Below are 15,549 nucleotides of genomic sequence, written 5' to 3'. Positions count from 1 at the left end.
TGTGGCAGGAAGCAGTCCAGTAACATGATTTTAACTTGCTCCTTATGCTGCAAACAGACAAGCACAGCTCTCAAAATCTTAGGGACAGTGTGGCGGTGTCTGTCCTCACAGCCTTTAGATATAGTGCCATTATCACAAACTGTGCTTTCATTTCTCCATGCATTAACATTCTAACTTGACATACGGTCTCTGGTATTTTCCACATTAATGTCTACCAACAGATATCCTGGTCAGAAATCATCCACACTTAGTTATTCCTAATCCTTACATGTGGCATATGTATATGCGAAACAACAGTCATACACACATCAGTCATACATGTCTTTTGTGTGTCTCACAAAAAGTTATGATCAGGTCATGACTCAGTCTTGGCAGTTCTAGCTGTGCAAGAATTTTTTTAACTCAAATTTGAAGCTGCATGACTAATTATTTTGTATGACTGCATAGGTGTACATTTCTTGAATCATGTTCTGTAATCAGGTGTTTTTTCTTTATGTTGTTGTTGTGTTTGTTTACCCCCTTGGTTTACAAGGTGACAGTAGCAGAAGAATTAAACCAAGCTCTGGCCAGGCTCTGGTATGGGAGAGCTTGTCTGAAAATTCTTGTTTGGTTTTCGAAAATTGGAAGTGGGTCATATTACACTGCCTATGTTACTGCCTACTGTGCTTTTGTGCTCCTAGAGTACAGAAGAAATCTGTGTGCAGCAGGAGTAGGTTAATGTGGCGACTACCAACTTCAGACCTAACTCACTCATTATCTAAGCCACTTATCCCAATTAGGATCACAGGGGTTGCTGGAGCCTATCCCAGCGCTCAAAGGGCAAAAGGCAGGGAAACACCCTGGGCAGGTTGCTTGTCTATCGCAGGGCAGACAAACACCTAACCTACATGCCTTTGGACTGTGGGAGGAAACCAGAGCTCCCAGAGGAAACCCATGCAGACATGGGGAGACCATACCCAGCCAGGAATTGAACCCAGGACCTTCTTGCTGTGAGGCAACAGCAGTGCCCACTGCACCACCCAAACTTTAGACCTGCGTATACAAGATAAATGACAATGAACTTAGCCCTCATTGAAAGACCAACATATACATCTACAACAGGCTAGTGTATGAGATGACTTGAGTGTTCACCCAACGTATATAACGGACTTTCCAGGCTGTATCACGCATTGCGTTCATTTGAAAAATATTCGTAGAAAATATGAACATTGATTAAAAACATTAAAGAATAATCTCACCATGTGTTAGAAGTGCTGCCCTAATGAACCTGTACTTCTTGATATGATTTAAGATGGGCATTATTTCCAAAAACATTTAATGAAAGCAGATGATACTTCTAAGTAGGACTTACATCTCAACAAGCATACACACACTTTGCTGAAAGGGTTCTAAAAAGACAAAAAGGGAAGATCTACAGATGAGCTGTTCACTGCGGGAGGCACCCAAACAGCTAATACTGAACCACGATGTTTAAGAATGCAGAATTAAGTATTTCAGAAGAATTCAATTTTAACTGTGTTACATCTGCACTAAGAGGAAAAAGCTAAGGATGATTTAGGCACATTATTAAATTATATTCCATGCATTTCATGGGAAATCTGTAACAAAAGCTGTTCCTTATTGTGCGTATATGATTGCGTGTAATGCATTAAGTTACTAAGAGCTATAAACAATAGCTGTCAACATTAGAGGATTAACTGAAATGTATTTCAGAGGGGAAGCACAGTGCCTCCAACAGCAAAGATTTAGTTTCTGTCTTTTCATTTCATTTCATACTGTGTCAAACGTTATACATTCTTCTTTCTCTCAAACTAATCACAGAGATCAGGATAAGCCTGCAAATAATAATGGTCTGTGCGATTTGAATTTTTCATGACTTAATTAGTCACTTACTAGGTATGACCTTTCAGCTGTCATTACTGGTCGCAGTCTCCTCTGTGTTACTGTAGGTTGTTCTTCAAAGAACCCTCTGGTGCATACGCTGAGGGGCTAATCTCCACCTCCCCTTTCCCTAAAAATAGACTGCTTAGTCCGTAGTAGGTCAGTTCCTAGACATTTTCTGTGTGCCTGTGTGTGTGTTCAGAGTTGGAATGATGTTTAATGGGGCATGCTAACTGGCACCAGACCTTCCAGTATGGCTTTGTCAAAAACAGTAACTGGTTCTCACACACCACAGTGTTATAGGTTAGGCCTATGTGGAGACTGGCTCACCACCCATAAAACATCCAGCCAGTGTTGGGCCTGTAGGTATGACACAGCTTGAAGAAGGAGGGTGATGGCAGATATCTTAAAGTAGAACAACCGATATGTTATAATTCGTGAATTAAGTAATAAGACAAGTGAGTCTATGAGAACTGTGACCCCATCGTCTCCCCTCCTCTCTGAAGCAGCCCATCAGCATTCAGCATCACCGGCTTTCTGATCACTGGTCTAATCAACAGATTATTCTGTTATTGTTTGCACCTGTGTCCTGTTAAGTACCACTTTAGTTTCTATGTTTTACACCCATTGTATTTCATTGTTCGGTTGTGAAGTCAACTCATTACTTGGGTGCTCTGAGCCTTGTCTTCTTCATATATGCAAGCATTCCGAGTCTTTAATGCACTACCTTTTGTTCATCCTTGTCTTCTTAAAACATTCAGGACCTGCCGGATTCATTTAAAAAACAATTTGCACTTGCCTCCTGGGGCGTATTACAGAAAGTGGGTTTAGTGAAAACACCCCTCTGATTCCTGGAACCTCAGTGACCAGACCAATCCAAGAACACAGAACACACTGATTATAAAGACTGAGGGAGACAAAGGGTTTTGTTTGTTTTGTTTTTGTTTTATTATTATTATTATTATTATTATTATTATTATTATTATTATTATTTGTAATGTTTTTCCCAGGGACACCGTAAGGTGTGTGTGGCTGGGAGGTAGTTAGGATGATTCCAAGGGCCCAGCACTGACAGGAGGGCTCACACAGAACACAAAAACACTACTAAGGTTTGGATTATTTGGATTAACTTTGAATTATCAGTGCCTCTGAATAAATGTGTTTCTCATAAGTGCAAAGCTGCTTAATTCGATGCTGAGAATACCTAAAGAGAAACCAAATTAGTCACATAGGAATTTGTTGCAGAAATGCACATCATTCAGTTCTTTAAATTAATATTAATAGTGCCTTGCCATGCTTTTTCAGATCAGAACAATCTGAGGCGTGCTCCAGGAACAACTTGAAAATTGAACGTTGTCAGACAAATGTAGACTTACACTCATACAGTCTTAATATGTTTCCGGTAGTCTGGGTACACTATGGGGTCCCAGGTGGCCACTGGACTGCTCCATTAAGACAGTGTGCAGGGGATCACGCATTGTAAATTCTGCCTCTCCTCTGTGCGAATGCGCAGTACTGACGTTATAGCAGAATGAAGAGGAGGCAAACAATGTCACGAACCACGAGGAGGGTAGTACACACAATGAATCCGCATGTGGGAGACAAGGGTGTACTTTGCATTCACATTTGACAGCCTCTGTATTTGTCAGTGGGGAATAGAGAACTTTTTGATATTTACGATTAAATATTAGCGTTTTTACCATCGTAAATAGATTCTGTGGTCTTGAATAGAAAAAAGCGACTTCCACCCAAAACCGTATTTCTGTTACCTCAAGGGTGTATGAAACAGTTGGTGTGTGTGTGTCTTGCATAAATAAATAAATAAAACTATTTAAAAAAAAATTATTAATGTAGTGATCTTCTGGAAACTGCCAGTCGTCAAGTCACCGGCGCGTGGCTACTCTTCGCACGCGTGCTAACCTTTGGGTGTGTGTCTTGCATGTTTGACTGCCCCCACGCTGCTGCTGCAGACTCCTGACCGGAGCATCTCTGGGGACACGCCGATAGTGAGAGCGTGTGCATTTAAATGAGGGACAGACCAATGCAATTCAGCTCACACAGGGAGGACACCAGCTGCAGCCCATCCTCCTCCGTCTCACACCGGCTACCGGAGTTGAGCTACAGGGCACAAAGACGCACATGATTCTCCGCTTAAGCGATCACAGCCTCAACATTTTCATGCAAGACAAGTTGATCTATGCTTTAACTAATAATTGAAGCGGGTTCACGGGATCTATAAGCATATCAAAGTAAGCAGAAAACGCTGGAGAGGAAAATGTCAGTATGTATGTGGCTGTTACTGTCCAGCTGCGTTTGGACATAGCTGTGTGTAAATGGTCGAATAGAATTTTCAGGTTAAAATTGCAATGGTCGGTTTTTATTCTTCTGTCAGCCTTGAAGTCACGACTTTGTGAATGAATGGACTTCAATTGGGCATGTGTGAATAACTTCATAATATTGTTATATCCGTATAGTTGCATCCTGAAAAGGAATTTGCAAACGAGTGGTTGCTGTTTTGTATTTTAAAGGCTTTGCAGTGTAATCAATCAGTAAACGCTAACAACTGTGGATATATCTCATACTATGTTAAATCGAGTAAAATGATATGTGTCAGTGTTGTTTTTAATTGTCATTCATAAATTTTACGTCTTAGAACTTCGGAGAGCAGCAATAACGACGGAGGAGAAATGGAGTTGGAGCATTTTGACGAAAGGGACAAAGCACAAAGATACACCCGTGGGGGCTCACGGGCAAATGGCCTTCCCAGTCCAACTCACAGCGCCCACTGTAGCTTGTACCGGACCCGCACACTACAAGCGCTCAGCTCGGAGAAAAAAGCCAAGAAGGTCCGCTTTTACCGCAATGGAGACCGGTACTTCAAAGGGATTGTGTATGCTATCTCCCAGGACAGATTCAGGTCTTTCGAGGCGCTACTGGCTGACCTCACCCGCTCTTTATCCGACAATGTGAACTTGCCCCAGGGGGTCCGCACTATATATGCCTTAGACGGGACCAAGATCGCGGGCTTGGACCAGCTGGTGGAAGGTAAGGATCACCTTTCAAAGAATATATCCGCTTGGAGAATTAACACGTTTTAGTCTCGGATTCAGCTTTCGTGTGTCATATCAGGCAATGGGAGATACTGGAGACTACAGTCAACATACAGCACCGGAGACATGGCAAATATAAATTATTCACCACCAGGCTCCGATTTAAAGGAGCAATTTGTAATACTTCCTGCTGTTCCATTCCCAGATCACTTAGTAATCTAGTAACCCACTTAAGAATATAACTCTTCAAGGTTTTTTTTTTTAAACCAATTTGTGTTTTATCAGCATTTTTTTTGTTTTATCTGTTTGCATAATGCTATATCTATTTTGTGTGGCTCTCATAAAGTACCAGCATTTTTGTCCATAACCTGAATATGAAAGTAAGAATGATCAGGCCCCCTCTGCCCCACCTCCACCAGTGTGTCATAATGACTAGCAGGTCCGCCTTGCAAAATCTGAATAAAATTGCTTAACACCTGAAGGACTGTAAGATAACATGTTTGCTTTTCATCATGTATTCCAGTATCTACTGTCTTACAGTATGTGTTAAAATGCATCAGGGAGAGTCAATGTAAGGGAACTCATCACAGTCGTGAATGTGAATGGAAGTTGGATTGTGAGGTTCTGTGCCTGGTTTAATCTGGTTTATTTACTTTCAGAGGCATAGTCTTCAGCTGATTTATTACAAACAGACCTTGTTGGAAAAAAAAAAAACTTAGCCATCTCTTAATGTCTGCCCTTGTGGTGTTGGCGTTCATGTAAAGTTAGCAGATTTTTTCTAGTGCTTTGGAGGTTTGCCTGGCAGAATCCATTCAAACTGGCCATAAATATTGTAATTACTGCTGCTGTGTGCCATCAAGAGCTGCTCTTCCAGGTGCTGTGTTGTTAATGTTTATATCCCAACGTTACCCTGATTACAATTCCTTACTATCACTCTGCCCTTCACTGGAATTATATCTGGCCTAGTGAAGTTCATGAATGGGTTTGCTGAGGGTCTCTGGGGACTGCGCTCACTATCCAGATCAACGTACCATTTCACTATGCTGATACAGTATCATGTATGGCTGTGGGCGGAGAATGTGAAATATGACATGAAGGTGATTTTATTCTGAGTGGGGTAATTAACCTTCAGTGAAGGGCCTGCCAGGTTAAAGCCCTTTGTTACAGACATCCCACACAACCACCATAAATCTCCTCACTCTGCCGCTAAGGTCAGTGTTTCAGTGATTCATGGAGATCAGTTCACATACATTTTGTCAATTGTTTTCAGTGAAGAATGATTTGAAAGTGCACCCTTTGGTCATGTGACATGTCACTAAAGCAAAACTTATGATCCTTGTCTATGTCTCTGAGACTTAAGCCTGATAGAAATGCATTCACCAGAGTCCAGTCAACCTGAAACCTAAATATTAGACCCAATACAGCTCTCAGGAATATCATTCCAAATACAATTATAATTTTATTTATTCATCAGACTCGCTTGTCCAGAGCAACTTATAAGAAGCACATCATGTTGATTAGAAGAAAGCTAACAATATGCCTGCATCAGGTATAGTACTTTCCCATAAAAAGTGCCAATAATCATTTAAATGATTTGTTCTCTTAAATGTGAGAAGGGTTAGTTTCAGGGGCCATCTGAAACATAGTTCCACTGTTTTGGGGGTATGAAATGAGAAGTGTTGAATAACATCCAGGAGACGGAGCAGTCAAGAGTCCAGATGAGGCAGAGTGGAGTGATCTTGCTGGTGTATAAGGCCATACCGTTGCCTTGAGACAGGCCAGTTTTGCTTCATTAATGGGACTGAAGGTGAAGGCTAGGGACTTTAATTAAATCTGTGCCACCACCGGAAGCTAATAGAATACACATATGAGCAGAGTGGCCCTTGAAAATATTCGGAGAGCCCTTGCAAATGCACTGCTGCTTTATTATTCTGTTAATTACTTACTCAGTTGGACCATTTCCCCCTCACTACTTACAGGTGAGAGCTATGTGTGTGGATCAATAGAACCTTATAAGAAACTGGATTACACTAAGAATGTGAACCCAAACTGGTCAGTCAACGTCCGGACCCCCTCATCGTCCCGTACCCCCACCTCCCTAGCAAGCACGAAGGCGAGTTCTTTGGATGCCAAGGAGAATAAGGACTTCATCCGACCCAAGCTGGTGACCATCATCCGCAGTGGGGTGAAGCCACGCAAGGCCGTAAGGATTCTCCTCAACAAGAAGACTGCTCATACCTTTGAGCAGGTGCTGAGTGACATCACAGACGCCATCAAGCTGGACTCTGGCGTTGTGAAGAGGCTGTATACCATCGATGGGAAACTGGTGGGTACAACTGTCTTATTCATTCATGTCTGCTTGCTTTGCACTGAAAAATTTTAAGTTAAATTGTATGTGTGCTGAATGTGTGAGTGCCTTAATAACTGGAGTGCAGTTTTTCTTATATGTACACAAAGGACAATGACAGCTGGGAATTAGCATGCCGGAAATAGTTTACAAAGTTCTGATAGCCTCCTCTGCTTAGCTCCATGAAAAGGCATAGGTATATTTTTCTCCTCATTATTTTCCCCCAAAATTCAGAATAGCTAATTAATAACCATCTGAGAAAAGGTGCCCTGAGCTGCATTGACCTGTGCGTTTGAATTATTCCTGGCAGAATCACACATAAGCTAACACTGCTAGAGATTCACGACAGAAACTGGAGGGAATACATTTCTGTTCATCCACCTTCCATGGGCTGACTCTAGTGTTCCCCAGCTTCACTTTATGCATTAACACCTAACTTATCACCCCACTTCACATGTCTTTTTTCACACACCTCCATAAGTGACATGAAGAGTCTGTCATGCACAGAAGACGAGAGCTCAAGATAAGCTTAGCAAGTCTATACAGGAGATTATGCCTGTTCATCATTCCTCACAAAGACTTTGTAAACTGTATGATGCAGAAGCATTTTGATATGTCTTCGCAGAAATCATGGGGTCCTGTCTGTCTAATGTCAGTCTAAAGCTTTCCGTACATGGTTTCTAACTCTAAGGAGAGAGTCTTTTACCTCACGGGTGAATGTCCTGCTTTCTCTGGGGTGAAACTATATGTGGGTCACTCGCCCAAAGAGGTCAGAGAGTTCTTTTCGTCAGCTGCTCAGGAGAACCAATGGAGAATAGCTGTACTTACTTTTTCCTTTCTCCTCCAAATGGCCCTTTTTTTCCCTGGCAGCCTGTGAGACACGTAGAAACCTTACCTGGGGTTCTGCTCTTTTTGACAGTGTTTTTACGGCAGAAGTGAACTGTCACTTGGATGATGCTGGATATTTTTGACCAATAATCCTATTAGTCTTAATGCTGGAATATTTCCACAGAAAAGTGTGTCAAATATTATTTTTTCCTGTTATTCTGTGTCTTTTTGCCTTTATTATACAGATGTCTTCCTCTTGCATGCATGCTTGTAGGTGAGTCAGTGTTTGTGAGTTAAAGAATGACAGAATGAAAAATGCTAGCGGAGATATGAAGCTACAAAGAGTGACAGACAGGAGAGAATGACAGACGGTGCTGAAGTGAGAACACAGCTGACTGTGTGTGTGTCTATGTGCGTGGTGGTGGGGGGGGTGACCTTTGCATTTCACCACATGAGAGGGATGAGTGAGCGACCTGCTGTTTTAGCCGAAGGCCTGTAGCCATGTTTTTTCTTGCTGTAGAATCCCTGTGAAACTGGTTCTTTTACTGTTTAAAGGCAGACAGAGAGCTTTTCTAAGGCAGACAGTCAACAGATGAAATTAAAAAAATAGCAGTGACTGAGCATAAAACGTGAACAATTCATTCACCGCACCCACTCAGTCTGAGATTTGTCAAATCTCTGAGTCTAGTTTGAGAGAGAGGCTGATAGTTTTTGGCAGTGTGGAAAGATATGCAGAAAGGAGGAGATGTAGGTTTTAGGGTCTCGTGAAAATAGTCCTACAGCCGTGTACTATTTTTTTAACCTAAAATTGCAGTTAAGGATAGCAGGACATGGCCCAACAAAGATTTTCTAGTAATTAATGACAGGAAAGGTAGAACAGTAGAGGTAATATTGTACTGTCATTTTTAATAGACTGGTTAATATAAGCCATGCCAATACAGATGTGGAATATGAAACTGAGAATACTGTCAACTGTCAACTGCTGAAATTGCAAGAAATTGTTCTCATATATTTGCTATTCACATTTGTTCATGTGAAACAGGTGTATCAGTTCAGACATCTACTAAATAATATCGAATATAGCTGTGAAACACTGGGAAACGTTATGTGTATTGTTTCGGTTTCATTGTAGTCTAGTTTTCACACAGCTTGCAAGGCTTTATATGCATTTTATAGTATGTATTATTTTCTGAAAACAAAGCGTTGGCCAGTCTTTCAAGGAACTTTATAAAAATATGTATGATTTTTGGCCTACATGTGTAATACTAAGGCATAGAAAGCAAAATAAATAAATAAATAAATAAGTAAGTAAACCCAGAACAACATTCTTTCCTCCAAATTTATCATCAATACCATCTTCCCCCATTACATCTATTTTTAGACTGTCGTTCCTCTTCTGTGTGGGTGCCATTTTCAAAGACATTCTCATTCTCTTTTTCCTTTTTTTCCCCATCCTCTGTCGGTTTCTATGGTGATGTGGTTGCTGGAGGTGGTTGCTAAGGAACAGCCTCTGCGGCAGAGGGGTGCAGTATTGGTGATGTCATAGGCCTTGCCTGGAGAGAGGGAAACACAGGGCTGCACTAAACAATGACTTTTTCATTTGGTTACTAAAATCTGATGATACTTATTTACCTCTTTACTGTACGAGTGAGAGAGAGAGAGAGAGAGAGAGAGAGGGGGAGAGAGATTGCTTTACCTTTACTGGGCTGCCCTGTTCGGAGAGTACGTTTTGACTATACCTAACCACACTTTTCAGACATGATGAGTAATGCTGAAAAATCAGCCATAGAAACACTGGCCTGCGTTCTGAGACACCATAAGACAGATTGAAGACTGAAAAATGTTTCATATACATATTTATTGACTTAAAGTATATGGTGTTATGTTTCTGATCAGATCAACTTAAACTCTTTGAAATGTGTAAATATTAATCTGTTTTATCCTCACATCAGGCTGTTTTCAGAGCAGATGCCGTAGGAGCGTGTTGTGTTCAAACCTTCAGTATATTAACTTCTCAGCCACAGTATAACCTCCCTGATCTTGAAACTGCTCTAAAACACAAGAAAGAAACTATAACACAGGAGAATGTCATACTACAGGTTCATACAAGATCTACTTCATGGTTCAGACTGGTTATTAAGCCAAACACTATCACCATTACTTTACCTGATAGTGAGAATCCAACACACATGCTAACCATGAACAACTCTGTTGACAGCTCCATTGCCTGGGCATAGAGATTATTCAGAATAACTCTTCCATTTTAACCTAGATGAATCAATAGCATTAAAGTAACCAGCGCAATAATACTTGTCAAACTCAAATCTCCTTGATATAGTTCCTAGATTGCCACATTCAGTATCCTAAGGAGTAATTTAATAAGTACCCACATTACAGAAAAGTAAATGTTGGTGTTCATTGTACAAAAAAAGATGTTGCTGTAACAGATGATACAGAATGGAGTGTTACAGTTGGATAAAATATGTTTTAACTGAAAAGCAGGTGGTATTCACTACTCACGCAAATGTCTTTAAGGACCCGCACAAGGACTTCAGGGATCTAGAAAGAAAATGCAAGAATAATCATCACATAGTTCTGGTCAGATCAGTTATGGATGCTAGAGGTAACCATCATAACTCTGTACGGAAACACTCTTAACCACAAAAGTAACTGTCTTAGCTAGCCTAGCAGCCACACCAAATGACGGTGAGGAAAAGGAGAGGGAAGGGAGGAGAGAAGCAGGCCCCAGCTATGAGCCGATCAGATGGTGTGGGTATTTCAGAGCCCTGTTTATGATGCAGAATTCACTTCTGCATTATACTCGGCTGTAAGTCTTCAAGGTGATGAGGACACTTGAGGTCAGTGGACTACAGCACAGACTAAGAGCTCCACACTGAGCAAATGGGATAGCTGGATGTTGGGTTTCTATCCAGTTCCAAAAACGAGGCATGTCACTATCTCTTTGTGGGGTGGGTGGTTCTCTTAGGATTCTCTTAGGGTTTGTATTGTTGCCGCAATGCATTTACAGAGCCTTATGACTGAAACAACCTACTGAATGCACTCGCTTGTAGAACCTGTAGAATAAAAAGCTTATGGAATATGCTACAAAGCCTATAGAAACACAGTTAAATCGAATGCTTCCTTTATAAAAGACAGTGTATAGCTTCAGTTAAGTGGGCCATCATGTTGTAGGCTAAGTTAATTTTACTTCTACTACATAGCATTGCCTGAAATGTGAAAAAGCTGGATGACTGCTTGATTCCCTCCCCCCCCAACCCCTGATAACCTTCATAGAAATGTAGTGGAGTGAAAAGTACATTATTTGTCTGTCGAATGTAGTAAAGTAAAAGTCATAAGTTTCCAAAAGAACAATAACACTCAAGTAAAGTACAGATACTCAAAAAATGTACTTAAGTTCAGTACTCAAGTAAATGTACATGGATACAGTACATTTATGAATTTTATTACTTATCATTTCGATAGACCTGAAGGGTTAGCAGCCATAGGACACTGAAGTGTGGGACAGGATGGTATTAGTGACTTATTGCCTTTAAGAGGAATGCGCTGATGAGAGCTTTGTCCATAACATAGTTTCTATACTGAACGGATGTAATGATTCAGGCTGCTCTTATCTCAAAGGGTAAGTGCTCTAGATGGATGTGTTGAGTGTATATGACAGTGATGGAGGCTTGTTGGCCAGCCTTGTTTGTGATGGATGTCTGAATGATTCTCCCTCGTTGTTTTCATCAGGAGTGGCACTTCCTGTGGTTAGCTGCCCTCTGAAGGATACATTTCCTGCCATTATGAGTTTGTCTGACCAGTCAGTGCTGTAGAGAGACGATTATTTCACACAGAAAATGGTGATATCTGGATGATATTTCTAGATGCTGTACCACAAACCACCTCTTACTTCTTTAGACAGGGTAGATGGTCATCACAGTCCTGCTTAATTTTTGACAGCATGATTCCCTCTACTTGAGCTTGATGTATTCCAATGGCTGGAAAAGGCCAAAGGGAATTCTACACCCAACCCACAGACATGGATCTTGCTGTTTTCCTTTTCCCCTGGGGCAAGAGTTGGTCTGTTTGCTGTGTTGGTTGATATCTATGGCAGAGATGCACTTACCTGTCTCTGATCTATGTTGTCTGTTCAGCACTGTGCAGCCCTGACTTCCCATTTGTGTAATGACTCAAAGGCCCATGTTGCCAAAAGTCACTTCTTAAGCCAGCTGGGTTTTGACTTCTGCCAACTGAAGCTACCTGCTGTATAGCTTTAAGTCTATGATGTGCCATTGGCATTCAGTGTGACAGTGAAGTATCTTTGAACGTTGTATGGGGTGTGGTAGAGAAGAGTCCACATAGAGCCTTAAAGTGTAGGCTGCTCTTTCTCCCAGAGCTTATGAATTGCATGGTAATGTGACGTGACATTGTGCAGAGTGACTGAATGAAAGCATGACCATCTTGCCTGTCACAGAGGAGATCGAGTTATTCTCTGTGACCTTGCTTTGGCCACCGGGGTGTCAGGGATGCGGCTGGGCAGCTTACGTAGTCTCCGTCATGGAACACACAGATGAAGCAGAGCAGTTCTATGGGATTTGATAGCAGCAGGAAGCATAGGGGGTGTCTGGAGACTGTCTCTGTCTCTTGCACAGCTCACATCCAGAACTTGGCTTGAAATGAAGGTACAGCGTGATCCTGATTCAGTAAGTTTAAGGCCACATGGTCCAGATTGACCTACTTTGTGGTAACATATTTAAAAATGTGTAGAAGTCTTAATATCTTCGCTGGAACAGACCGTACATCTAAAATGGTTCCCTGTCATTCACAGGCTGCTCTTAGACTTGGAGGTCACAGTAGTGCCCTCTCCTGAGTCAGATCTCTTCAGACATGAGACTGCTTAGTCTTGCTGGCTGAGTTTGACTGCCAAGGTGCACTCCATAAACCTGCGTCTCTACTCTTATCAGCCATCTGCCCTTCAGGGGTGTAACCTAAGAGGGAGAAAATGGAGTCAAACAAGTGTAAACTCATTTTTATAAGATGGTAAAATAATACAGTCTCAGAGGACCAATATCACTTTGTGTGTAACTTCAACATCAACATTTGCTTTAGACCTCTGAGTAGTCTTTCATACCAATGAGTGTAAGAGACATGTTAGGTTAGCCCTCATACAGTTATAAACAAAGTAATTTATATGTTCATTTGATGAGTGTTACAGTCGCAAAGACCACCTGAGTTATAGTAACCAGGGGTCCAACCTATTGCCCAACACAAAGTATCACCAGACGATTCGATGTGTTCAAAAGGCGTCAAACACTGTTTATTTAACAAAACATAAAAGTATTGCTGAGCAGTATTACCAATGAATATACAAAGAACAAAACGTAACAAGAGAGGAGCAGGTAGCGGCCAACCAGAGCGGGCCAGCAAGTTCCTAACCTACACCTTATCTTGGAGAATAGATCTTACCTCTCTCCCAATAACAAAAGACAAGGTGGGTCTTCTGGGCAACTGCTGACCTACCCTGGTCTAAGACTAACTCAAAAAGTGTATATGAATGCTACCTGCCCTCAGACAACACAGAATTACTCAGTAAAAACAAATAAAAATATAAATGGTAAATCAAATTGATAGTAACAAAATGGTGCAAATGAGTGGTTTGTCCTCAAGTTAAGCGTGTGTGAGGGGTGTCTGGGAGAGAGAGAGAGTTGCTCTCGAACACTTCTCTATATGTGGCCAGGTCCCTCCCATTCAATTCCCTTGTTAGGAGGGAAGCCTCCAGTGACACCATCTGCAGGACTCTTACAGACACACACCACAGAGAAGCCAACAACAAAAACACACAAACTGCAACACAAGGTTCCAAGAACACGTAACAATGAGTAAATGGACAAGCCATTTGATTACACTTCTAGTGCTGGTGGTACTACTTCTTTAGTATAGGTTAAGACGCTAAAGACTTTAATTCTGGGCTTGGTGTAGTATTTAGTTAGGCGAATGAGTGAGATGACAGGATGAAGTGGATGGGAACTCATCACGCTCTTCACACACTGAGCACTTTCACAGAGGTCCTGAGTGTTGCTCTCTGAGTTATTTTAATCTAAGTAGGCAAACACTCTAAGCCACTTATAAAAGCACTCAACAGGCACCTCGCCACTATCCTTTTATGGCACCTGCTTATTCTCAATCACAGAATGAGTTCCCTGTCTGAAGTCCTCTCCTGTCTGATGGGTAAAAAACTCTTGATGATTTAGGCCCCACGACATTGTTGGACTCATACCTATATTTGACTCATGTACACATGGCTTATGGATACTGTCCAGCTCAGTTAAATCAGTTTGCAAAGAGGAGTTGGAATGAAGTGATAACATAATTCTCCAAGACCAAACATTTGTTCATAAGTTTCTGAGCCAGAGACAGTTCATAAATAAGCCCTCTGTGGGTATTGGCTATTTGGTTGAGCTTATTTATCTCTGCCTGCAGTAAACTGAAGGGGCCATTGCGAACTGGAGATGGAAAAAGTCTGAATGTCAGGCCATGTGAACTGAGATAGATTCAGGAGTCCCAGAGAGGCCAAGCACTTAGAGCATGGCTGAGTTACTCTCTGGGCAGTGCAGCCCCTGCCTTCTCACCAAATCCGCTGTAAATCTACGCTGGGCCTGTGGGGATGGGGTCTAATGGTGCCCTGACTCACGCTGTTGTGCTGACTTGCATTTGCAGAGCTAGTCATTAGTCATCCGTCTGCCATGGCTGGACTTCCATAATGCTCCCTTAGTTACTGATCCGATTTCATGAGAATAGGACACTGTTCTAGTCTCCTGGCTCCTTTTGTGGCATTTATTTTCACCAATAAACAGCCATTTTAAAGAAGCTAATATTTCTGAAGAAATGTCCCTGTCACGTATTGAAGGAGGATCCAATGTCTCTTTAGCCGTTGTATCCTTTTTCTTGTATGTTCAGAAGCAATTTCAACATTGTGTCTTGTTTAAAAGGATACGCTTGCGATGGCTTTCTCATCTTTCGGAAATGAGCCCAATGATTAAAAAAAACAAAAAAAAAAACAGTGCAGGGTCAGGAATAATGGACTTTGGCCTCTGAGACACTTAGACTTCTCAATAATGAATGAAAATAAAGTCAGTAACTTCTCTCCATTGCATTGCCTATGAGCATCTTGTGTGAATTGTTTCAACAGCCTATCAAACTTCAGATACCTACCTATGTAAAGCTGTCCTTAGTCTAAGTAAAATTTCTTTTGGGTATCATTTTTAACCCTCTTTCAGGCTCTCAATAATTTATTTTGTGGGAGATTCCAGCTCATTTAAGAAGTCTGTTGGAATTCAACACCAAAAACAGTTTCATGCATTGGACTCCCCGATGGGAAATTTTATGCACTGATATTCTCCTGATATTTTACAAACAGACCTCCTCTTGCAAGATATCCCAATG

General features: G+C 41.5%; 1 protein-coding gene across 1 annotated transcript in view; it reads left to right on the top strand.

Annotated features, from left to right (window-relative positions):
- Nucleotides 1–2,134: 2,134 nt before the first annotated feature.
- Nucleotides 2,135–15,549, top strand: part of dclk1b (doublecortin-like kinase 1b) — a 44,157-nt gene continuing 30,742 nt past the window's right edge. The window contains exons 1-3 of the mRNA XM_030776864.1: nucleotides 2,135–2,159; nucleotides 4,567–4,926; nucleotides 6,911–7,257. Coding sequence (XP_030632724.1) covers nucleotides 2,135–2,159; nucleotides 4,567–4,926; nucleotides 6,911–7,257 — 732 coding nt within the window. The remainder of the gene's footprint in view (nucleotides 2,160–4,566; nucleotides 4,927–6,910; nucleotides 7,258–15,549) is intronic.

The sequence above is a fragment of the Chanos chanos genome, chromosome 6, assembly GCF_902362185.1.
Source record: "Chanos chanos chromosome 6, fChaCha1.1, whole genome shotgun sequence".
Taxonomy (NCBI): domain Eukaryota; kingdom Metazoa; phylum Chordata; class Actinopteri; order Gonorynchiformes; family Chanidae; genus Chanos; species Chanos chanos.
This window is presented reverse-complemented; position numbering and strand designations above follow the sequence as displayed.